The sequence below is a fragment of the Python bivittatus genome, unplaced genomic scaffold (assembly GCF_059951505.1).
Source record: "Python bivittatus isolate LINGU-HERP-01145 unplaced genomic scaffold, Pbiv_v1 ctg000440_np1212, whole genome shotgun sequence".
NCBI lineage: Eukaryota > Metazoa > Chordata > Lepidosauria > Squamata > Pythonidae > Python > Python bivittatus.
In genome coordinates this window covers 8,793,798-8,819,480 of record NW_028277063.1, presented here as the reverse complement: position 1 = coordinate 8,819,480, position 25,683 = coordinate 8,793,798, and the positions used below count along the sequence as shown (strand labels likewise).

General features: G+C 38.6%; 1 protein-coding gene across 1 annotated transcript; it reads left to right on the top strand.

Annotated features, from left to right (window-relative positions):
• The first annotated feature begins 16,986 nt into the window (after positions 1-16,986).
• On the top strand, positions 16,987-24,491 carry LOC148215781 (vomeronasal type-2 receptor 26-like). The gene is made up of 4 exons (XM_088142492.1): positions 16,987-17,241; positions 21,379-21,606; positions 22,547-22,673; positions 23,587-24,491. Exons 1-4 carry the CDS (start codon positions 16,987-16,989, stop codon positions 24,489-24,491), a joined length of 1,515 nt encoding a protein of 504 aa, XP_087998618.1.
• The last annotated feature ends 1,192 nt before the right edge of the window (positions 24,492-25,683 follow it).

Here is a 25,683-nt window from a genome sequence, read left to right as displayed (position 1 = left end):
AACAGAATTTTACCAACTCAAATTTCCAATATTTTCTCACCATGGTATCTGTGTTGCCTTCTTAGAACAATTCAAGTCATTTTATATAAATAATATATCTGATGACCTGAAATCACTTGAAAAAACATTTCACCTTCTTAGTAACACTGAAGCCAATGCTGTGATAATCTGTGATGATTATGTTTTATATTTGAGATGGTTGTTATATCTACCTGAAATGGAAATAGTTTCTATAAAGCCGAAAGGTAAGGTTTGGATTGTCGTTTCCCAAATGGGCCTTGCCTCATTCTTTTATCAGAGGAGCTGGGATATCCAAGTCCTCCATGGTGCTCTGACCTTTGCAGCTTCCTCCAATGAAGTTGAAGGATTCCAGCATTTTCTTCAGACAAGAAACCATTTCTCATTCTTTCACCAAGATGGTTTCATCAAAGATGTGTGGGAGCAGGCGTTTGGCTGTGTATTTCCAGATCCATCTGGAAATGAGGGAATGGAGGAGGTCTGCACTGGAAGGGAGAAACTGGAGAGCCTTCCTGGGGCTTTTTTTGAAGTGAGCATGACCAGTCAGAGTTACTGTATATACAATGCAGTGTATGCTGTGGCACATGCTTTACATGCCATGCAGCTGGGCCAACAACAGCACAGGAGAAAGTCGAGTGGGAGGAAACGGCATCTTCTGGAGCTCGAGCCATGGCAGGTAATTTCCTGCATATTTGAAATTGTTGGAAATGGGATTTTAATTGTACTGCATCCTCAGTACTTCACAGGCAGTAAGACATTGACAGAAAGTTAGGAATCTCTTCTGTCTTTCCTCTTTATCTTCACTCTGCCAGTTTTTGTGAGTTTGTTAATCTCAAAGTACTTTCTTCCAGGCTTTCTCATCCGGGATCACTTGTTCTCTAAAGATCTTCCTGATAAGCTCTAGTTAGTTGAAATCTATTTTTTTCCTTATTCTCCCTCCCTCCCTTTCACACACACACACACACACACACACACACACACGTAATTCATGCAACAACCATATTTTTGTTAAAATTCCAAAGAGCTGCTTCCTCAGGTTAGAGTTTGTTTATTTATTAAAAAAGAAAAAGAAGGAAGTAGGAACAAAGGGAAGGGAAGGGAAGGGAAGGGAAGGGAAGGGAAGGGAAGGGAAGGGAAGGGAAGGGAAGGGAAGGGAAGGGAAGGGAAGGGAAGGGAGGGAGGGGAGGGGAGGGGAGGGGAGGGGAGGGAGGAAGGAAGGAAGGAAGGAAGGAAGGAAGGAAGGAAGGAAGGAAGGAAGGAAGGAAGGAAGGAGAGCAAAGAACAAGCAAAAGGAGAAAATAAAAAAACCTGTTATTATGCTTAATAAGAAGAATTGTGGTTTCATTTCAAATTTTCATCAACTGTCTTATCATACTTTGTGTTTCTGTGATGAGAGAGTGTATATCCTAGTGTCTTTATTTGCTTGAAAATCTGCAAAAAGGGCTGCATTGGCCATGATCTTTCCCTTTCGCTGTTGATACATACTTTTCGCCCAGGCTTTGAATTCTTTGGTACTTCCACTTTTTCTATATTGCAAGTAAAAATTGCCACTGCAGGTTATCAAAGGCTTTTTCTGGGTCTAGTAAGATTAGTACTCCCATCTCTCTCTCTCTCTCTCTCTCTCTCTGTTAATATACAGTAGTCTATTGAATTTATTGTACACCTGGTGTAGTCCTTTATGTTCTTCCTCAGAATACAACCTGTTTGATCACTATGTAATATCTGGAATGCATTAAGTTAATATTGTTGTAAAAATTTTACAGTCTACATTCAACAAAGATATTGGCTTTTATGAGTAAAGTTTCTCCAAATCATTTCCTTCTTTGTAAATGAAAGTTGTATATGCTTTTTCCCATGTTTGTGGTATCATCTTGGTCTCATTAATTTCATTCATTGTGTTTGTTAATGGTTCTAACAATTCTTCCTTGAGTTCTCTGTAATATTAAGTTATCTAGAACTGGTGCCTACCGAAGTTTGATTTGTTTCCCTGTTGTTTCTTTTGGATAGTTATAGGTTTATTTAATATTTGTCTATGTTGTTCAATAAATTTTTTAAGAACAAACTTTTTAATGTATTTACTCGGAGCCTCTTCATTGATGTTAGCGATAGGATATAATTCCTTGAAAATAGCTGCCAGTCCTTCTACAATTTCCAATCTTGTATGTAACAGTTAAGTCTATTTATTTATTGCTGATATTGTCTGTTCTTTCTTTTTTTTTTTTCTAATCTGATATCCTAAAAATTTCCCTGTTTTCCTCACACGGTCACATATTTTCATTTAGCAAATGTTACCTTCTTTTGCAATTCTTCCATTATTATTAAATTTAATAGGTGTTTATTATAACTTCTTGCAATTCTTTCCTCAGTTGTCTTTTTGGGTTAGTTCTATGTACTGTTTCTAATTTTCTTATTTTGGCACCTAGTTGTTCTTTCTGTTTATTATGTTCTCTTTTTAGTTTTGCTGCCAATTTGGTAAAAAGGCCTCTCATATATCCTTTCCTTGTTTCCCAAATCATAGTAGGTTAGATTCTTATTCCTCAGGAACACACTCAAATCATTTCAGTCAACAAGGTTATATGCCCATTCTAGAACCACAAACCATCTTATTAAAGAAAAATGAAGTTTTGTTCATATAAACACTCAGCAATTTTCTTAGTCGACGTACAAAAACTCTTTTCAGCAAACAGGGAATCAACAAGATTCTCCCCAAGATTTCCCTGGGGAAAGGTAAGGAGCACATATTTGCAATTTAGGATGCATATCAACTCTAATCAGCATGGCCAACTGTACATTGCATATGTATTAATGCAATGGTACATTGATACATGATAGATTGCCAAGACGGAGCAAATAGAAGATTCCTGCTCCTGGAAGACATTAAGAAGGTGCCAGGCACTGAATTTGACAAATGGAATAAAGCTGCAGAACATGAAATCCAATAATGCTTGGATTCTCAACATTTGTGGTAATTGAAGGACTGATGTTTGATTATTGAAATAATTGCTTTCTGATAAAATTGTCAGGGATCCATCCCATTCTTTCCAATGCAGTGAGGTTTTTAGACTACCAGTCACAGGTAAAGGGTCATAGAGGATTTTGAACCGAGGATAGGACATAGCTGGAGAAATATGCCTTGTTCAAGTGAGTTGTATTTAATTTCAGCTGCACTCTTCTCTTTACCAGCAAAAGTATTGCTTCTTTCAGGACATTTTCATTGCAATGATTCTTTTAAAAAATCCATTACATTGCCTCCTTTTCAGGGAGAAATGTTTGCCTCCTTCCAGTTCCCTTCATAATCTTCTGACACATCAAGGATGGTATGATTCAATCACTTGATTGTAAGGATCAGTCCAGTTTGAGGAGAAACTGATCAGCCATTGAATAGCATTATCTTCCCTTCCCTATATAGCATCACATATTTCTGTACATTAACTATGCTGTCTACAAATATTTGCGTATGTGTTCTATCTTCAGCTTCACTTCTTTTTAAAAAGAGTCTCATTTAACAACAATGTTGGGGATGAAATTTCATTTGATCAAAATGGAGAATTGGTTACAGCACTGAATATTGAGAACTGGGTCACATTCCCAAACCAGTCCTTCCATCGAGTGAAAGTTGGGAAGCTGGATCCCTGGGCTGCTGAAGACAAAATGCTCACTATTGATGATGAAGCCATCAGTTGGCACAGCACTTTCAACCAAGTAGGTTCTGAATGTAGGTAATTTTGCTTCAATAACTGGGATAATATCCAAATTAACTACGCTGTATAAAATATTTGGATATAGGTAGTCCCTAGTTTAAGAATGAGTTCTGTTCCCGAGGTCTCTTTTTAAGATTAAATTGTATGTAAGCTGGAACAATATTATTGTCTAATACTGCATAACTAGTATTGTGTAATGATTTTGAACCATTATTTACTACAAAATAGGCTTCGTTCTTAATTATGGGTCATCTCTAACCGAGCAATCTTAACCCGGGGACTACCTGTATCTGTATGCAAATATTCAACTATACATAATATCCAAATGATAGCTATATTCCATTTGATTAAAAAATAGTAAAGATCTATTATAACAATTGATATGGTTCTATCTACAACTGAGAAGAATTATTAAAAGTGTAAAAAATTTTAAAACTTTATGAAAAGCAGAAATATCTAATCCATTGCACAATTTAATCGTGTAACTAAGCTGTCCTCTTCTGCTTCTTGGAATTTGGAGGTGATAATATGCCTTGTAAGCTAAAGAAACAGCTCTTTTCTCCCCCTGGTGTGCAGCTAGCCTCTCCCAAAACCTGAGCTCCTGAATAGCAGAGCTGGGAAGAATGAATTTGGGGGAGAATCCTGCTGCATGTCCACATGACATTTCTGGTAGCATCTTTTCCAGCTAACAACTTTTATTAAGAGGCATCTGATGAAGTGAGCTGTAGCTCACAAAAACTTTTTCTGAAAGGTATTAATCAGAAAAGGGGCTATAAGATTCCTGATTTGTTGTCACCTTTTTCATCCTGCAATCAAGCTTTTGCTTAAACTCCATTAAATTTTAAATAGGGAGTTGCATAGACACCATTTTTTCCAGATCTAGGACTGAATGCTAACATTTTCCTTCCTTCACCTATTGGGCAGACCCTACCTGTTTCGGTGTGTACAGAGAGCTGCCTCCCTGGTTATTTCAGAAGAAAGCAGGAGAAGAAGCCATTTTGCTGCTATGATTGCCTTCCATGTCCCAAAGAGAAAATGTCAAGCCAGAAGGGTAAGTGGCATCATGAACTGAGTTTGTCTCATACTCGTGAAGGTGATAGCAGGCAGATTCGTGGATTTAGAAGTATGGAAACTAAGTTCTCTTCTTTGTTTTTTGGCAAATTTTGCCCTTTCCACAAAGAAGGAATCCCCAGCATTCTGAAAGGAAGATTTCAGGCAGAGTTGAAAAAGGGGCTGGTATCACATGAATTGGGGAGCCTGGATAACTCAGCCCATTTCTCATGTAAGCATTTTCCATTCCACATCGATATGCCACAATAAACTTTTGAATACCACTTTTTCTTTTTCAGAAAAAAAATCTGAAATTGTTTTGCACAAAATTCAACCGATTAACAGAGTTGAGTAAAGTAAAATTGAAGTTGTCAATTTCTCTAACATTGGGATTACCAACAAATTTTTTATAACTATGTATCATTTTATCTCCCACAAATCTGTGCCACATGATTGAAATGAAGAGAAGAATATCAGATGGACAGTGTCAGTGCAGCTTGGCTTTCTGAGAAAGTATGATAAGAACAATAATCAAATGGCTATAAAACAACCTTATCTAAATATATATTTAAATTCAGACATGGATGGCTGTTCCAAATGCCCAGAAGATCAATATCCAAGCAAGGACCAAGATTCATGTATACCCAAGAAAATATCTTTTTTGTCCTGTGAAGAACCAATGGGAATGAGTTTACTTACCCTTGCAATTTTCTTTTCTCTCTGCACACTTGGGGTGCTGGCAACATTTTTGAAGTATCACCATACTCCCATCGTCAAGGCCAATAACCGAAACCTCAGCTATGTTCTACTCATCTCCCTCCTTCTCTGCTTCCTTTGCTCACTGCAGTTCCTCATTGCACCTGGCAATATAATATGTCTCCTCCGACAAATTAATTTTGGCATCATCTTCTCCGTGGCTGTGTCTTCTGTGCTGGCAAAAACCATCACTGTGGTTCTGGCTTTCATGGCCACCAAGCCAGGATCCAGGATGAGGAAATGGGTGGGAAGACGACTGGCCACCTCCATTGTTCTTTCTTGTTCCCTGATTCAAGCAGGCATCTGTACAGTGTGGCTCTTTACATTTCCACCATTCCCTGACATTGACACCCATTCAGAAATTGAGGAAATCATACTGCAGTGCAATGAAGGCTCAGATACCATGTTCTACTGTGTTCTGGGCTACATGGGCCTTCTGGCAGCTGCCAGTTTCACAGTAGCATTTTTCTCCAGGAAGCTCCCCAGCAGTTTCAACGAAGCCAAATGTCTCACGTTCAGCATGCTGATCTTCTGCAATGTGTGGCTCTCCTTTATTCCATCCTACCTGACCACCAAAGGCAAATACATGGTGGCTGTGGAGGTTTTCTCCATTTTGGCCTCTAGTGCTGGGCTGCTGGGCTGCATATATTTCCCCAAATGTTACGTAATCCTTGTTAGGCCAGAGCTAAACAATAGAGAACAACTCATTCAGAGAAAAAAATAGTAATAGCTGCACAAACCTTCTCGTTTCAATTTTTCTCTCTTTAAGCAGCCTTCTTTTAAAACTCTAGCATTTTATTCACTGATTTTGGAGAGGCAAAATTTCTTATGAGACTTTTCAAGTATAGAAGCAAAGCCCGGTGAAATTATCCTTCATTCAGTTCAAATTGAAAATGCAAGTACTGAAGAGAGCATGAGTCTTTTTAAGTTTCAGCTTTGATTTTGAGGAAAAAATGTTTCATTCAAGTTACCTAAAGAACTAGGATGCATTTTTTAAAAAAAGTTGTTTTTCTAATCTGTAATGGGGAAGTATGAAAATGACTGGAGCAGCATTCTTTTTTGGTACAGAAAAACAGTGGCAGAAACTCCCCTAGAGGACCTTAATTCAGGCACGATTTAGACTGAGAGCTTAAATATTCTGATTGAAAAACGTATTTGAAATATTGAACAGAGATGCCAGGGATACGGGATGATACATAACTAGAATGAGCAGAAAAGAATTTGAGTTGCTTTGAAGTATTGCAGAAAGCATCCCAATACCACTTTTATTTTCTTATGTTTTATGTTTTATTTATTTTTTGGAGTGATCCTCCTGCTCTTTAAGGCTCTGCTACAGCACAGATCTGGGAAATAGGGATTAGGAGCACAAACTGCACTGTCAGACTTGCCTTTATTGTCTGTTTGTCTGTCTGTCTCTATTTTCCTTAGTTATCTTGCTTCCTTTTTAAAAAGTATGATTATGTAGCAAATTAAATGAACATTCTGATCACTGTCTCTTGACTTTTTTTTTTTTTTTTTTGCCTATGCCAAACTCCTTAACATCCCATTTAGAAAAGAAAGCTACTTTCAGGAATTCTAGCTCAATATGATCTTGATAAAACTCCCCTCTCACCCCCATGGGTAGTATGTGTCTTCCTCAACCTTGGGCCCTCTACTGGAGGCCTGGGGATTTGAGGGTGTCTGTGCAGTATCTGAGCTGTTCGTAGCCCTGCACTCTTCTGGACAGAGAGCTCTGGAGCCACTCGCCCAGCTTGGGAGTCATAGCCCCAAGCACTCCTATTGCCAAAGTGACCACTTTGGATTTTACTTTTCACATCCTCTCTAGTTCCTCCTTCAGGCCCTGGTTCTTCTCTGGCTTCTCACCCTCCTTCTTCCAGATATTGCCTTCACTTGGCACCAGGACATCTATTATCACCGCTGTCTTCTGCTCCTTTGTCGACTACCAGAATGTCTGGTTGATTGGCCAGTACCTGCCTGTCTGTCTGGATCTAGAAGTCCCACAGGACCTTAGCTCCATTATTCTCTATGACCTTCTGTGGAATCTCCCATCTGGACTTGGGAGGGTCCAGCCCATACATTGTGCAGATGTTCCTGTACAAAATGCCAGCTACTTGGTTGTACTGTTCAGTATGTGCTGTTCCTGCCTGCAGCTTACACCCTATGACTATGTGTTGGACTGTCTTGTGAGGCGTCTTTGCACAACCTGAACCTTGGGTCCTGTGTAGTGTGGTAGACCCTTGTTTCTATGGATCTGTTGCTTCGTGCTATGAACAGTGTCTCAGTGCTGTCTTTTAGTCCACCTCTTTCCAGCCATTGGTAGGATTTCCCAATAACAGCCACCTCAACTCTGTCAATGGTACATCCCATGCAGGGTCTTATCTTGCCATGGCACTTCCTGTGCTTGAATTTCCTTCCATATCTGTTCTTGCCTCAGGGATTTTTTCAGCAGCTCTTATTTGGATGCCATCTTAATGACGTACTCTTGGATGCTCTGGGTTTCATCTAGGACAGTCACTTTGACACTCACCAGATCTACCCACCCTCTTTCCAGCTGATGTATTATCTCTGGGTCTTGGACCTGGGGTGGAAACCCCTGTACATTGTGAGGAGCTTATGGGTCTTCACACTGGGAGCCTCCATGTCCTCCTCTGGCCAGCTCACTCTACCGCCAGGGTATCTGATGCCTGGCAGGCCATATACGTTGATGGGGTGAATCTTGTTTTTCCCATTGAGCTGCCTATATATATGACAGTGAAAACCAGCAAAGGATTCTTTCTTCATATATGGAGCTGCAATTCTCTGACAGTGGCACTGTTAGCCATTTGTAAGGGTCTGAAAACATGGCTGTTCCTCCAGGCACGTGAACCAGGCAGTTAGGGGCTTTTTATCCTAGAGTGATGGGATGTTTAATTCATCTCAACATGTTCTATATGGGGCAGCCCTTGAAGACCATCCAGAAATTGCAACTGGTCTGGAATGTGGAAGCATGACCAACTTGGATGTCCCATGGTTCACCCATGTTATACTGTGTTGTGTGAGTTGCACTAGCTGTCCCTTTCTTTCTGGGTGCAGTTCAAGGTACTGCTAATCTCCTTTTAAGCCCTGAATAGCACAGGACCAGGTTGTTTGTGGGACTGCATCTTCCTGAGGGTATCTGGCTATTCTAATACATCTGAACACTCCATGTTCCTTCTCTTAAAAGTTGTCATCCAACAGGACCTCGGCAGCACACTTTCTTGGTAACAGCTTAAATTTTTGGGACGCCCTTCCCCCAAGACCTGGCAGGCCCCTAAACCTGGGCTTCCCAAAAAGCTGGGAGACCTGGCTATTCCCACAATCTTTGGTAGTGTGAGGCTGGAGCTCTGAGAAGTTCTAAACATCTTTCTGAACGTGTGGAGAGGTGTTCCTTTTGCAGCCCCAGGAGATTCTTTGTTAGCCTATTTTTTTTTCCCTTTAGTTTCCTTTTATTTTACTTTGTAGTTATATTTCTGTCATTTTGGTTATTTCAGGATGACATGCCTCTCATGACTCATTGATAAGACAGAATAGTTTAATGTGTAAAGATAACAAGAACATTATTCAGTAGTCCACAAAGGATATAACATTGAAAGCTTTAGTTTCACCAATGCACAGACCTTCCCTCCTTCCTCCCTTCCTCCCTTCCTCCCTTCCTCCCTTCCTCCCTTCCTCCCTTCCTCCCTTCCTCCCTTCCTCCCTTCCTCCCTTCCTCCCTCCCTCCCTCCCTTCCTTCCTTCCTTCCTTCCTTCCTTCCTTCCTTCCTTCCTTCCTTCCTTCCTTCCTTCCTTCCTTCCTTCCTTCCCCCTCTTTACTATTTTCTCTTCTTGTACATCAACTTACAGTCTCCCATTCTCCATGGCTGTTACCAGATGCACCATAGATATTGACCTTTCCCACCCATCATGACTTTGGTCAACAAGGCATAGCCTCAATTATCAGTTTTAAGTGTACTTAAACCATGTACAGCAACCTCTGATAAATGTAAGCATGCTACTGGTCAGTTTTAGTACAATTTAGCCATGATGCCAGAAATACAATTAAAGCCCAGTTTTACCCTATTCATTCTAATGCTGTTCTAGGCAAAGTTGGATCTTCAGACTACCTTGCATGCCAACATACTACTGTCTGCATCTCATGAACTAGGAGGTATACACAGTGTAAGAATACACATGATGAAAAAACAGAAAGTGGGGAAAATAAGTTGGAAGCGCTGGATTTTGAGATGGGATTGTGCCTTCATGTTGCTTTAGGGGAATCTTGTGGCTACATTCTAGAATTTCATAAAGATTCATATCTAACGATGCTATGTTTGATTGTCTAGGTATCTTTTTTGGGGGAGATTCAAGGCAGGGAGTTTGACAATGTTGTTTTGCCTAGTCACAGTGTTGCCAAAAGAGATATGGTAGCGTAGCTGGTGGACAGGTTTGCTTAAAAAAAAAAATGATTTCAGTGTTTCTATAATTATCTTTTATTGGTGGATAATTGTTTCAGAAAAGGGGCTATCACCAAGCCAGTATAGGCCGAATAAAGAAAGTCATTGTCCAGGATGAAATATGCAACCAATCTAGAAGAGACAGTTGTATTAGCATGAACATCTTTTCCACTACATAAACAATAACAAAAAAAATGTTTTTGAACAGACATGCATATCAAAATGATGCAACCAGTGTCAAGTCTCTATAAAAATGAACTTCGCTCTGAAACTCCACCCATCCCATTTTAAGTGAAAGTCATCTTTGGAAATTCTAGCTGAATACTTAATATCATATCTGTTGGCTAATATAGCAACATTTCCCAGAAATGCCTTTCCCTCAAAAGGTTTTCTTCTTTCATTAATTTATTTATTTATCTGAGATTGGTTCATTTTAAAATGACATTAGCCCAATTGGAATGATGAGAATCACTATTTTTTTCACAAATCAATACTTACATTTTTGCAATTTTCTCTCCATGTATAATCTGCAAAAACATTGACATTCATCCTGCTTACACTTAAAGCCCAGACATCAGATGTATAGCCAATAGGAAGAAGAAAAACATAGGACAATACAAATATTCCCTGGCTGCTACGTTGTAAGAATTAAAATTTTGAAAGAACTATTAGGCAGAGTTTGGAACACAAGAAAAAGAGAGGGAGGAAAATCCAATGATAGAGGAAAAAGAAAAAGAAATAAAGTATGGAAGCAGGTTTATGCTTTTCTAACACTCAAGATGTGCACGAGTAAAAGAAGGGGAATGAGAAGAGCTTAAAGCTACAGGAGAGAGGAAAAAAATAACAATTGCTCCTTTGAGTTGATTACAAAATGTAAGATGTTCTGAGACATTTAGGAAAGGTGGAATAGAAATCCAATTAAGTTGGCTACTGCTAATACTCCTTGAGCTCACCCTCAACTCACAACAGTATTTAAAATGAGGGTAGAGTCTTCAGGTTTTGGCCTGGTTTTAGAATCAGGAATGGATTCCTCAGTCCTCTGAGGCCTCCTGCATGAATGCCCTTTTGCATTAGCATGTGTCTGGTTTGTCACAGTGCTTCCTCTTCTGTGCACACCTCCTTTTTGTCTCACAGGATTCTTTTACAGCTTTCATCTTTTTAATTGGAATGGATGACCCAGGGAATAAGTCTTCTGAGCCATGGCCATATCCTGCCCCCCTTCCCCATAACAGGGGATACATCTTTGATGATAAATATTTCATTCCGGTAGGTTTGCCAATAGCCCTTTTCAAACCTGCCCTTCAATCTGGATACCCTGATGAGATCCCCCCCCCCCACAAACACAATATCTTTCTCCTTTCTTTTCCTTTAAATAAATAGCCCACAGAATTTTACCCACATTCCGTTCCTGAGACAAATATGTGATGTCAGGAGCAGCTGGATGCTACGTTGGAAAGGGCCATTGTGGCCCCGAAGAACATTGGCAAAATGACCATCTATCCGTGGGTATTTCTAGATGTAAAATATCTCCAGAGATTACTTTTCAATATATGGCTAAACCTCTCCATAACAGCAGCCTTGGTTTCTCGAGCGGTGACAAAGTGATGAACACTGCTAAACGTTTCTTCAGAAGATTGTTTAAGAATTCTTTATCACCATCCATTTGTAATTTTCGGGAGGACATCCTGTATAGAAGATGTTCTGGGAGGCAGCTGCTACCTTGCTTCCTGTCTTGTCAGGTAAAGGGAAGGCCCAGGCAGGTTTCAATAGCATGACTAACTGCTAAAATGATTTCCCCCCCCCCCCCCGTGTTTCTCTTTGGAAGATTTTGAAACATCTGAGAGATCAGCCTGCCACACACCATGGTTTTATTTCCAGGAAAATTATTTCTTGGCAGCTTTTTGAAACATATAAGCATCGCTCTGCAGTGAGATGGGTGGTAACAAATGAATAAAACTTTGTCCTGAAAGCCATGTCTTGACTTGCTTCATGAACAGGTGTTTATCCTGTTTTCTGCTCTCCTGAAAAAGGGAATCCACACTCCAGAACTCCCTACATGACCCGGTGTGTAATAAATGCTTCCTAGAATTTTTTCACCCTCTGTTATATACCTTTAACAAAATTATCATTCATTGACTTTAACACATAATTTTCTTGATAAAGATTTCAAAGGGGCATTTCTATCCTATTGGAAGCAAACTCGTCTTCCTCCTTCTCCTCATCAGAAGAGGAAGAGTCCTAACACACTATTTTACAATACGTGGTCCTTTCTGGCCAGCCCATATCCCCCAAATCATACCCACAGTCCCAAGCAGGGCAGTTGTCACTTGATAGCACTCTAAATCACAATGAAAAGAGAGAGGCCTCTCTGGGAGAATGCAATTGCAGACGCATTCTAGATCAGAAAAGTCTTCAGAAGGTTTTATTTTTCAAAAGCACAATGAACTTTAAACAGCTGAAATCAAATGTCGCTTCTGCCCAGACAGGTGTGGGCATATCAATGCCCCCTCCCTACATCTTTACTAGTTGACCCAGGTCTAACTTCAGCACTTGCCCAGAATCCCAACTCTGACACGTCTAGACATGTGGCTGAAGAAGTGGCTTTGCTTGCTGGTGGCTTGGAGGGGATGTGTGTGTATTTGTCTTACCAGTTTTTGTTTGTTTTTGTGCCTTCAAGTCAGCGTTGATTTGGCAATTGCTTTGGACAAGTCCCTTCAGTTGCCTTGGCAAGTTTTCAGAAAGGGTTTGCCATTCCCTCCATCCTAGGGCTGAGAGAAAGTGACTTGCCCAACTGGCTTCATGCCTAAAGCAGGACTAGGACTCACGGTCTCCCGGTTTCTATCCTGATGTCTTAACCGCCACACCAAACTGGCTCTCTGTTACCAGTGAAATTTTCTCAAACTACATTGGGCTGCTGTGTTAACTTTCATGGCTCACTGGTGGAGAAATGAAAGTGTGGCTTTCTTTCTTGTAAAAGTGCACAACAGAGGTTTCCTTCAAAAGGTTTACGTATGTGAATATTTGCAATGTCAGTTAAATTTTGCAAACACATTTACGTATGTGGTTTTGTGCATGCATGTTTTTTAGTTAAAGCTTGCCAAATTGTGTCTCTTCAACTTTTAGAAAAGGTAAAGCAGACTGTGTTTTTTTTCCCCTAGAACTCAATGAGGCCTAGGGTCCTGTTAAATATTTATTTTAGTTAATTTTGATTTGAATCCACATAGGATTAGGTGTAGGGTTAAATCAATCATTCACTCAAGGGTTGAGTAGCAGATATCAATAATTAAGCAAACAAGTACGTTTCCATTAAAATTAGTATCCACTATAACTATTGACTCATTCTAGCCTTGTTGTTCCCTTAATTCCACAGAGAAATTGAAATTTGAAGGTTGCAGTTTTTTCCCTCTTATGATTATAAAAATGAGTATGATTAATTTTTCTCCTTTTCCAGACCCTAATTGCCAAATGATTCCTACTAAGAAGATTGAGTACTAAGTGTTGATGGACAATTTAAATGTTTCATTTTTTATTGTTCTTTGACATTAGGGACAGGAGATCATTATCCAAATGATCTCTCAAAAGGATTTTTCTTCTAAGGCTGAAAACAGGATATGAGCAAAAGATTGAGATTCAGTTCAAGCTAGTCTATTCTGAGAGACTCTTCAGTATTATGTGGAATTGGGAGAAACCTTATCAACTGGGATTAATATTTAAGATGTTGTTAATGATTCTTCTACTACTGCTATTGCCACATAAGGCTTCTGAAATTCAAATGATAAAATGCAGGATCAGAGATCCTATCCCGATTCTGCACAATTATTTCCAACCAGGTGACGTAATTGCTGGTGGCACCAGTTCTTTTATCTTCATGCCTACAGATATCGAAACCTTTGAGGAAGTTCCTACGCATTCTGCTCTTGGTGAACCTCTGTAAGACATTATTTTATTTCTATAATCTATAGCAGTCTAACTAAAATTCTTTAATGGACATAGTCTATGAACCAAAATGAATGGCAGTGATTTTCCCAGTTAAAATCTAAATGTGATGATATTTTCCAAATCATACATTATTTCCTTATACTTTCTAAAGGATACCTATAGCTAGATACTGTGTTCCTTAAATCCAAGGGAAAAAAATCAAATTAACCATTTAGTATATCTTGCTCAGAGCATTTTGACAATACATAGATTTCACCCTCCTCCCCAGGTGCTGGGAGTACAGCATCAGCTTCTTAACTGACTTTGCAAAAAAAAAAAAAAATGAAATTGCATTTAATTAAATAGAATAATACTATTCATTTGCAGATGCAACATATTTTAACTGAATAAAAGGGACAAGAAAATTGCAACTTTCTTCCAGGAATAATTTTATCATGTACTGAAGCCTTTTGGGAGGTGGGGAGGGGAGAAATACCTGCCCTCCGTCTTACTTAATTAGTGAAATCCTTATTCTGCCTTTTACGAATTCTGTTCTCTCTCTCTTTCTCTCTCTGAATTTCTTCATTACAACAAATTTTTATAGCTAGGCTTACCAAGGCATTAATGATTACATCAATACAATATTTTTTCCTTTATATTGTTTTATTGTATTATTATAAAGCACAAGTAGTAGATTAATGAGTTGAGTACAGTGGTATTTACATAGTATTGACTGGAGATTATTACACTCTGATAACTTAAACCTTTAAAGATAAAGAAATAAAATTTCAATATTAACTATATTTTCTGAAATGCTAATGTTGATAAGTATGAGGCTGCTGAAATTTTACATCTAAAGCTGAATGGCATTGATAGACAACTGCAAACTCTCTTGAATTATTTCTTATGTAATAAAGGTTTCTAACTTAAACTTAATACTGAACACTAAGGTCTACACTTTATTTTTACTTATCATTGTTAATGCATATTTAAAGAAAAAAGAAAATCAAAGAAAAGGGTTAAAAAGCTCTTTGATTTCTAACTCCCCCCTTCTTGGCCTCTACTAACCTGTGGCATTTATAAGCATAAAAATCATACTGTAAGTGTTTATATTTGGTCCAATATTGTTCAAAATTGATTTTTGCTGCCATGAGCCTGTATCTCAAACAATTACCTAGGAAAAAAAGTCATGATTTCATTTTGAATTTAATTTCCAAAATTTTCTGCCTTGTACTAGGCATACATTTCCAGTATTTTTGAGGTTTTTGTTTTTGTTTGTGGTATGTCCACCACATGTGGCAAAATGTTCTTTCTGTTTCATGGAATTTTCAACATTTATTACTATATGATTGATCTATCTTGGAGAGTATTTGCAGAATTTGTCTTTGTATATGTGCCCTAACAGATGGTATTGGTTTCCTATAAGTATTTCAAATTCTGTCTTTTCTGTTAATGTCCCTTCCTCATTCTCAAAATCAGATTTTATCTTCCAGCAATTTGTAAGTATATCAACTGTGGTTATTTCCGGCCTTCAGTGAACAAGTCTTGCTGTGTCTTTAATCTGTTCACTGACTCTGAGTTGACCATATCTACATATTTGATTACATTTGTCTTACTGTGATTGCCTCTAATATGGAAAATATTTGAAGGAGATGCTAACAGTGAAATTATTGGGCTTCTTATTTTTCTTATAGAATTCCATATCCGCACTCAATCGTGACTGATTCTGCGGCGACTGCCTGGACGAATCCCTGCAGTTTTCATGGCAAGGTGTTTCGGAAATGGTTTTCCATTGCTGCCTTCCTAGAGCACAGCCCAGGTGGTGAGTGCAGGAGGCAGGGATTCCATTGCTTCCCACCTTTTTCAGGCGTGCATGGCTTCCGCGTTCCCGACAACTGCTCCCATATCCTTTGCAAGGCGCCGCCAGCATTTTTCCTCCCAATGGGGTGAGAGTACCCATTTATCGACTCACGTAAGTTTTCGAGCTGCTGGCTTGACAGGAGCTGGGGAGGAAGCAGGAGCTCACGCTGCTGCATAGAGCTGGGCTCGAACTGCTGAACTGTTGACCATTTCTGGCCGGCAACTTTCAGCATCATTAAGCCACTGCGCCACTGCGTCCCTACCTGGCTGATAATATGTCCTTTTAAATTTGCATCCTCCTTCGTGTCTCTCTACTATAAATATCTGTGAAGTCCAGATCACACAATAATATTTTTACCCTGATTATTTAATCAACCCAAGCCTCTAAATTCTTGTTAAAATTAAGTGGGATTTTTAGTATACTGAGATTTTTGAATTACTTACTCAGATAATATAAAGACCTACAATTTATTCCATATGAATAATTATTTATACTTTTTACTGAAGCATTTTATACCATCACAAATAGTTATTAATTCAGTAATGCATGGTTGTAAATGTCATTGTTGAGAGCCATTTTGGTGTAGTGGTTAAGGCACCAGGCTGGAAACCAGGAGACTGTGAGTTCTAGTTCTGTCTTAGGCACAAAGCCAGCTGGGTGACCTTGGGCCAGTCAGAGCCTCTCAGCCATAGGAAGGAGGAAAGGGCAACCACTTCTTGCCATGAAAACTGCAGGGAGGTGTTCCGACAGTTGCCAGGAATCAAGACTGACCTGAGGACACACACACACACAAATGCCATTCTTGCTGGGGCTTCAACAAAATATATGCAGCCTTGGAGGAAAAGGTAAACCAGACAAATTCAAAATCATTGCCATTTTTTGCTCTCCCTTGAAACTTTTTAGCCAAACAAAAAGTGACTGTACCACAGAGCTCTAGCTCAATGTTTGGTTTGCTTGCCAATCATTCTCTTCAGTGTCATTCAATCAAAATAGCTGAAAAATGGCAAATACACTTAAGAAAAGCTGGTGATTATTCCACTGAAATTAATTGCACAATATTTAAAGTGAATGGTAATCAATAAATCAGTTAATGTGAAACAATGACTATAGCTTTCTGACCAAGAATTTTATAGAGTGAGTTTTACTGCCTTTATTATGTGAAGACTTTCATTTGATATAGCATGTAATTCCATCACAGCCTCCTAATTAAGTATTATCAGCATATTGTGGCCATGATATTTGCTGTGAAGAAGATCAATGAAGACCTCCGGCTCTTAGCTAACATCAGCTTGGGCTTCAGAATCTATGAAAATTATGGTGGGCCATACATGTATCATGCCACAATGGAACTTTTCTCCAGCCAGAAGAGATTCATTCCCAACTACAGCTGTGGCATCATGAACAAGCTCATATCTGTTGTTGGGACTCCTGATTCTGAAATTGCTTTCGATATGGCAAATATTTTAGGCATTTACAAAGTTCCACAGGTAAGATACATTAATGATAAGTTATCTATACTTTCTTTGTATTGCAAAACCTTAAGATATATTTAATTTCATTTACATTTCTCTATGAAATGTATTTAGGAAAGCATTTATTAAACCATAAAGCAGATGTAAATTCAGTTTTAGAAATTCGTGTAATGGTTGGTCTTTTCAATGATTAACCATTAATGACCATTACCTGTTCATCATCGTGGCATTTTATGAAGTGCATACATAGCATTCAGAGAGAAGTGGATCATGAGATATGAATGAGGAAAGAATCCACTCCAGAAACCTATTCACACACTAAAGATTAGAAAAGAATAGATAATATCACTATAGAGTTGATATCTGGGCAGAATCAGAAGCCTCCTTGGCCTTTATTTGGAGCAGAACAACAGCTTTGTATTTCTAGGAAGTGCCCATGGATGTTGGTCCCTTTGGCGCAATATCCCAGTCCTATCCTGAGAAGATGAGATAAAGAGGATTATTTGGTGGCAGGAACAGACAGAACTGTCCATTGAGGTGCAAAGTAACAGCAGGGCAATTCAACATACTAAACCAGAAATATGTTAGACATCTCAGTTTACTGAAGCCTGAAACAGAAAAAAATACTATTTAGATTTTTCGGTGGCATAAGAAGGCAGTTAGAAATGTTTAAAATAAAATATTTATGGTAATTTACACAAGGTAGTTTGTCAATACTTCTATTTCGGCATATAATTTTCCCATGAAATTGAGTTTGCTTGGTTGTTGCTTTTGCTTCTTTCATAGTGATTTGGCTGTTTATTATTATGTTTTATTATTTTTTTCTTCCGTGCTGTATGGTGCCCAGAGTCCTTAGGGACTGGAAGTACTCTGACTTTGTAAGGAAGTAAAAAATTAAATATATAACAGCAAAGCTACATCATAAATGTCAGGGAGTTTATGAATGCAAGTTAATAATGCCCGTAGTGTAGTAAGACCATTGTTGTTTGCTATTCCATCCTCATAGAAGATATTAAAAACTGAGGGATTCAGTACAGAAAACGCTCAGCCCACAAAAATGTCAATAAATTGAGAAAACATAGTCTGTACATTGAGATTCTCTCCCACAAGGCACTTACAAATTGTAAACTGTTCTATAAGAGATTACGAATTACTTTCAGACATTATTTTCAGTATAGATGGAACAGAATAAATGTCTTATTTAAGGGGTAAAAGGATGGCAATTCAGTTAATCATAGAATTGAGATTTGGAAGTGCTCATCTACTGCAACCATAGTGTCGTAAGTATCTTGTGAACAGAAATTATGTGAAATTACCAATATATTTCAAAACTCTTTTATTTCAGTGGACATACATTTTCTTACATCAATCAACTTTTTGTTTTTCTTTCTCTTTTCTTATCCAATTTTTATTGCTATAGTTACTATATGGCTCTTCCCCAAGTATGAATGGTAAAACCGAAATCCCTTTCTATTACCACATGGTTCCAGGTGAAGACTTCCATTTCAGGGGAATTCTTCAACTACTTTTGCACTTCAGGTGGACTTGGGTTGGGATACTTGTGAAAGGAGACAGTGCAGCAGAATTTTACCAACGCAAATTTCCAATATTTTCTCGCCATGGTATCTGTGTTGCCTTCTTAGAACAATTCAAGTCATTTTATATAAATAATATATCTGATGACCTGAAATCATTTGAAAAAACATTTCACCTTCTTAGTAACACTGAAGCCAATGCTGTGATAATCTGTGATGATTATGTTTTACATCTGAGATGGTTGTTATATCTACCTGAAATGGAAATAGTTTCTATAAAGCCGAAAGGTAAGGTTTGGATTGTTGTTTCCCAAATGGGTCTTGCCTCATTCTTTTATCAGAGGAGCTGGGATATCCAAGTCCTCCATGGTGCTCTGACCTTTGCAGCTTCCTCCAATGAAGTTGAAGGATTCCAGCATTTTCTTCAGACAAGAAACCATTTCTCATTCTTTCACCAAGATGGTTTCATCAAAGATGTGTGGGAGCAGGCGTTTGGCTGTGTATTTCCAGATCCATCTGGGAATGAGGGAACGGAGGAGGTCTGCACTGGAAGGGAGAAACTGGAGAGCCTTCCTGGGGCTTTTTTTGAAGTGAGCATGACCAGTCAGAGTTACTGTATATACAATGCAGTGTATGCTGTGGCACATGCTTTACATGCCATGCAGCTGGGCCAACAACAGCATAGGAGAAAGTCGAGTGGGAGGAAACTGCATCTTCTGGATCTTGAGCCATGGCAGGTAATTTCCTGCATATCTAAAATTGTTGGAAATGGGATTTTAATTGTACTGCATCTCCAGTACCTCACAGGCAATGAGGTGTAGACAGAAAGGAATTTCTTCCGTCTTTCCTTTTTATCTTTACTGTGCCTGTTTTTGTGAGATTGTTAATCTCAAAATAGTTTCTTCGAGGCTTTGTCATCCCAGTCACTTGCAGTCTAATCATCTTCCTGATAAGCTATAGATAGTTGAGATCTATATTCTTCCTTATTCTCCTTCCGTTTCACACCACACACCAACACACACACACACACATACACACGTAATTCATACAACAAACCATATTTTTGTTAAAATTCCAAAGAGCTGCTTCCTTAGGATCAAGGAAGATTAGATACTACAACTGTCAGAGCAGTAGGAATGGACCTCCTGGGTCTGCATGATTTTCTCTTCACTCCTCTTTGAGATTTAGGTAAAGGCAAGGATATTTGGAAAATTCTGTCACACTCTATAAGAAAAGATCTTCACTTTCAAAAATGTAACTTTAGGCTGCAATGAAATAAGAGACTAAGAGAAGAACTGAATATGAGAAACATATCAATGAAATGCAAGAAATGGGATGGCACCTTGAAAGGGAAGAGGTAAAAATGTAAACAGAAATATTTATTGCCCTGCTTCTAAACCCACTACTGGAATGTTATGAGACTACAGTGCATGCATTGGAAATGAGAGATGGAAGAGATCTTAACTTTACAATACACCACCTGGAAGATTTTGTCTTTTGAGAGAGTAGAATGAAAACTCCCTCCACATTCAGCTTACAAAACCGTGTACAGGAAAAGGTGGTACTTCCATTATTGGGATCCTGGTCAGATGCAAGCTTATTACCTTAAGAAAGTTAAGATAGGGAAATTATCACATGTCCATACAATTAAAGAAAGCCAGAAAAGAGAATTCAAGCAAATGAAATGCAGGGGGCAGATGAGGGAAAGACTTACAAATACACTTTCTAATTTGAAAGATGGAAACAGACTGATAGATTCTGTTTCTGATAGAGCCACAAACCATCTTAGTAAAGAAAAATGAAGTTTTGTTCAAATAAACACTTGGCAATTTTCTTAGTCGATTAACAAAAACTCTTTTCAGCAAACAGGGAATCAACAAAATTCTCCCCAAGATTTCCCTGGGGAAAGGTAAGGAGAACATATTTGCAAGTTAGGACGCATATCACCTCTAATCAGCATGGCCAATTGTACATTGCATATGCATTAATGCAACGGTACATTGATACATGGTATGTTGCCAAGAAGAAGCAAATAGAAGATTCCTGCTCCTGGGAGACATAAAGAAAATGTCAGGCACTGAATTTGAGGAATGGAATAAAGCTGCAGAACATGAAATCCAATGATGCTTGGATTTTCAACATTTGCTCTTGACATTGAAGGACTGGTGTTTGATTATTGAAATAATTGCTTTCTGATGAAATTGTCAGGGATCCATCCCACTCTTTCCATTGCAGTGAGGTTTCTAACCAACCATTCACAGGTAAAGGGTCATAGAGGATTTTGAACCAAGGATGGGACATAGCTGGAAAAATATGCCTTCATCAAGTGAGTTGTATTGCTTCTTTCAGGACATTTTCATTGCAATGCTTCTTTTAAAAAATCCATTAAAGTACTAATACCAGGGAGAAGTGTTTGCCTCCTTCCATTTCCCTTCATAATCTTCTGACACATCAAGGATGGTATGATTCAATCACTTGTTTGTAAGGATCAGTCCAGCTTGAGGAGAAACTGATCAGCCATTAAATAGCATTATCTTCCCTTCCCTATATAGCATCATATAGTTCTGTACATTAACTATGCTGTCTACAAATATTTGCATATGTGTTCTATCTTCAGCTTCACACCTTTTTGAAAAGAGTCTCATTTAACAACAATGTTGGGGATGAAATTTCATTTGATCAAAATGGAGAATTGGTTACAGCACTGAATATTGAGAACTGGGTCACATTCCCAAACCAGTCCTTCCATCGAGTGAAAGTTGGGAAGCTGGATCCCTGGGCTGCTGAAGACAAAATGCTCACTATTGATGATGAAGCCATCAGCTGGCACAGCACTTTCAACCAAGTAGGTTCTGAATGTAGGTAATTTTGCTTCAATAACTGGGATAATATCCAAATTAACTACGCTGTATAAAATATTTGGATACAAATAATCTCCAGTTTAAGAATGAGTTCTGTTCCCAAGGTCTCTCCGTACAATGAATTTGTATGCAAACAGGAACAGTATTACCGTATAATACTGCATAAGTAGTACTGTGTACCGAACTCGAACCATTGTGTATTTAACTCGAATTTTGCTACAATAGGCTCCATTCTTAACTATGGGTCATCTGTAACCCAGGCAGTCTTAACCCCGGGACTATCTGTATTTCTATGCAAATATTCAAATATATATAATATCCAAATGATAGCTATATTCCATTTAATTAAAAAATAGTGAAGATTTATTATAATAATTGATATGGTTCTATCTACAACTGAGAAGAATTATTAACAGGGTAAAAAAAAAAATTAAAAATGGAAAGCAAAAATATCTGATCCATTGCACAATTTAATTGTGTAAGTAAACTGTCCTCTTCTGCTTCTTGGAATTTGGAGGTGATAATATGCCTTGTAAGCTAAAGAAACAGCTGTTTGCTCCCCCTGGTGTGCAGCTAGCCTCTCCCAAAAACTCAGCTCCAGAAGGAAGAGCAGAGCTGGGAAGAATGAATTTAGCGGAGAATCCTGCTGCATGTCCGCATGACATTTCTGGTAGCATCTTTTCCAGCTAACAACTTTTATTAAGAGGCATCTGATGAAGTGAGCTGTAGCTCACAAAACCTTTCCTGAAATGTGTTAATCAGAAAAGGGTGTATAAAATTCCTTATCTGTTGTCACCATTTTCATCCTGCAATCAAGCTTTTGCTTAAACTCCATTAAATTTTAAATAGGGAGTTGCATAGACACCATTTTTTCCAAATCTAGGACTGAATGCTAACATTCTCCTTCTTTCACCTACTGGGCAGACCCTGCCTGTTTCAGTGTGTACGGAGAGCTGCCTCCCTGGTTATTTCAGGAGAAGGCAGGAGGGGAAGCCGTTTTGCTGCTATGATTGCCTTCCGTGTCCCAAAGAGAAAATGTCACGCCAGAAGGGTAAGAGGCTTCATGAACAGAGTTTGACTTACAGTCGTGAAGGACATAGCAGGCAGATATGTGGATTTAGAAGTGTGGAAACTAAAAGTTGTCTTTTTTGGTTTTGGCAAATTTTGCCCTTTAAACAAAGAAGGAATCTCCAACACTTTGAAAGGAAGACTTCAGGCAGAGTTGAAAAAGGGGCTGGTATCACATGAATTGGGGAGCCTGGATAACTCAGCCCATTTCTCATGTAAGCATTATCCATGCCACATCAATATGCCACAATAAACTTTTGAATACCACTTTTTCTTTTTCAGAAAAAAAGAAACAAACCTGAAATCGTTTTACACAAAATTCAAGCAGTTAGCAGAGTTGAGTAAAGCAATATTGAAGCTCCCAATATCTCTTACACTGGGATTACCGACACATTTTTATAATTGTCTATCATTTTATCTCCCACAAATCTGTGCCACATGATTGAGATGGAAGTTTGTTGATGTTCTAAGGAGAAGAGGCAAATCCTTTCCTCTTTCCTTGAGCATACCTGACATTTATGGATATGAACACTCATTTTTTCCTGATTTTTATCTAGCTCATAAAAAATGAACTAGATAAAATACCTATTATATGTATTGCTACTTATAATATTTTCAATAATACTTTCTAGCTTTTGTGACAAGTTGTAATTCATTAAAATATGATACAACAATAAAATTGAATAAATAGTTACACTCTTACTATTTGAAATATGCAATAATTAAGAGAGAGGAAGAAAGAAAAGCCTTATTCCTTGGTGTTCACTATGTCCCAAATGAAGAGAAGAATGTCAGATGGATAGTGTCAGTGCAGCTTGGCTTTCTGAGAAAGTATGATAAGAACAATAATCAAATGGCTATAAAACAACCTTATCTAAATACATATTTAAATTCAGACATGGATGGCTGTTCCAAATGCCCAGAAGATCAATATCCAAGCAAGGACCAAGATTCATGCATACCCAAGACAATAACTTTCTTGTCCTGTGAAGAACCAATGGGAATAAGTTTACTTACCCTTGCACTTTTCTTTTCTCTCTGCACACTTGGGGTGCTGGCAACATTTTTGAAGTATCACCATACTCCCATCGTCAAGGCCAATAACCGAAACCTCAGCTATGTTCTACTCATCTCCCTCCTTCTCTGCTTCCTTTGTTCACTGCAGTTCCTCATTGCACCTGGCAATATAATATGTCTCCTCCGACAAATTAGTTTTGGCATCATCTTCTCCGTGGCTGTGTCTTCTGTGCTGGCAAAAACCATCACGGTGGTTCTGGCTTTCATGGCCACCAAGCCAGGATCCAGGATGAGGAAATGGGTGGGAAGACGACTGGCCACCTCCATTGTTCTTTCTTGTTCCCTGATTCAAGCAGGTCTCTGCACAATGTGGCTGTTCACATTTCCCCCTTTCCCTGACATTGACACCCATTCAGAAATTGAGGAACTGGTACTGCAGTGCAATGAAGGCTCAGATACCCTGTTCTACTGTGTTCTGGGCTACTTGGGCTTTCTGGCAGCTGCCAGTTTCACAGTAGCTTTTTTCTCCAGGAAGCTCCCCAGCAGTTTCAACGAGGCCAAATGTCTCACGTTCAGCATGCTGATCTTCTGCAGTGTGTGGCTCTCCTTTGTTCCATCCTACCTGAGCACCAAAGGGAAATACATGGTGGCTGTGGAGGTTTTCTCCATTTTGGCCTCTAGTGCTGGGCTGCTGGGCTGCATATATTTCCCCAAATGTTACGTAATCCTTGTTAGGCCAGAGCTAAACAATAGAGAACAACTCATTCAGAGAAAAAAATGGTAATAGCTGCACAAACCTTCTCTTTTCATTATTTCTGCCTTTTAACAGCCTTCTTTCAAAACTCTAGTAGTTTAGTGTAGGTGGTTATTCTTGATTAGCCAATAGGCCACATCAAGATACAGAGAATAAAAGATATGAAACATAAAAAACTCTAGTATTTTAATCCCTGATTTTGGAGAGGCAAAATTTCTTATGAGACTTTTCAAGTCTAGGAGCAAATTAGCCTTCATTCAATTCAAATTGAAAATGCGAAATCTTAAGAGAGCATGAGTCTATTTAAGCTTTCAGCTTTGATTTTGATGAAAAAATGTTTGATTCAAGTTACCTAAAGAATTAGGATGCATTTTTTTTAGAAAAAGTTCTTTTTCTAATCTGTAATGGGGAAGTATGAAAATGACTGGACCAGCATTCCTTTTTGGTACAAAAAAACAGTGGCAGAAACTCCCCTAGAGGACATTAACTCAGCCACGATTTAGACTGAGAGCTTAAACGTTCTGACTGAAAAACGTATTTGAAATATTGAACAGTAATGGCAGGGATAAGGGATAATACATCACTAGAGTGAGCAGAAAAGAACTTGAGTTGCTTTGAAGTATTGCAGCAAACATCCCAATACCACTTTTATTTTCTTATGTTTTATGTTTTATTTATTTTTTGGAGTGGGAATCTGGGAAATTGGGATTAGGAGCACAAAGTGCACATGTAAGACTTGCCTCTTCTGTCTGTTTGTCTGTCTGTCTCTCTTTCCCTTAGTTATCTTGCTTTCTTATTAAAAAGTACAACTATGTAGCAAATTAAATGAACACTCTCTAACTTTTGATCACTGTGTCTTAACTTTTTTTTCTTTTCTTTTTCTTTTTGTTTTTTGGCCTGTGCCAAACTCCATAACACCCCATTTAGAAAAGAAAGCTACTTTCAGAAATTCTAGCTCAATATGATATTGATAAAATTCCCCTCTCACCTCCATGGGTAGTATGTGTCTTCCTCAACCTTGGGCCCTCTACCGGAGGCCTGGGGATTTGAGGGTGTCTGTGCAGTATCTGAGCTGTTCGTAGCACTGCACTCTTCTGGACAGAGAGCTCTGAAGTTGTTCCTAGGATCTGTTGGAGCCACTCTTCCAGCTTGGGAGTCATAGCCCGAAGTGCTCCTATTGCCAAAGTGTTCTGTCTAGTGTGGCAGACCCTTTCTTCTGTGT

Bases quoted from the DNA above. Each gene is read 5' to 3' on its own strand.
- LOC148215781 (XM_088142492.1), top strand. From the start codon at position 16,987: ATGATATTTGCTGTGAAGAAGATCAATGAAGACCTCCGGCTCTTAGCT. The intron at 21,607-22,546 runs GTAGGTTCTGAA...CCTACTGGGCAG, and splicing joins GGCACAGCACTTTCAACCAA to ACCCTGCCTGTTTCAGTGTG. The intron at 22,674-23,586 runs GTAAGAGGCTTC...ATTTAAATTCAG, and splicing joins GAAAATGTCACGCCAGAAGG to ACATGGATGGCTGTTCCAAA.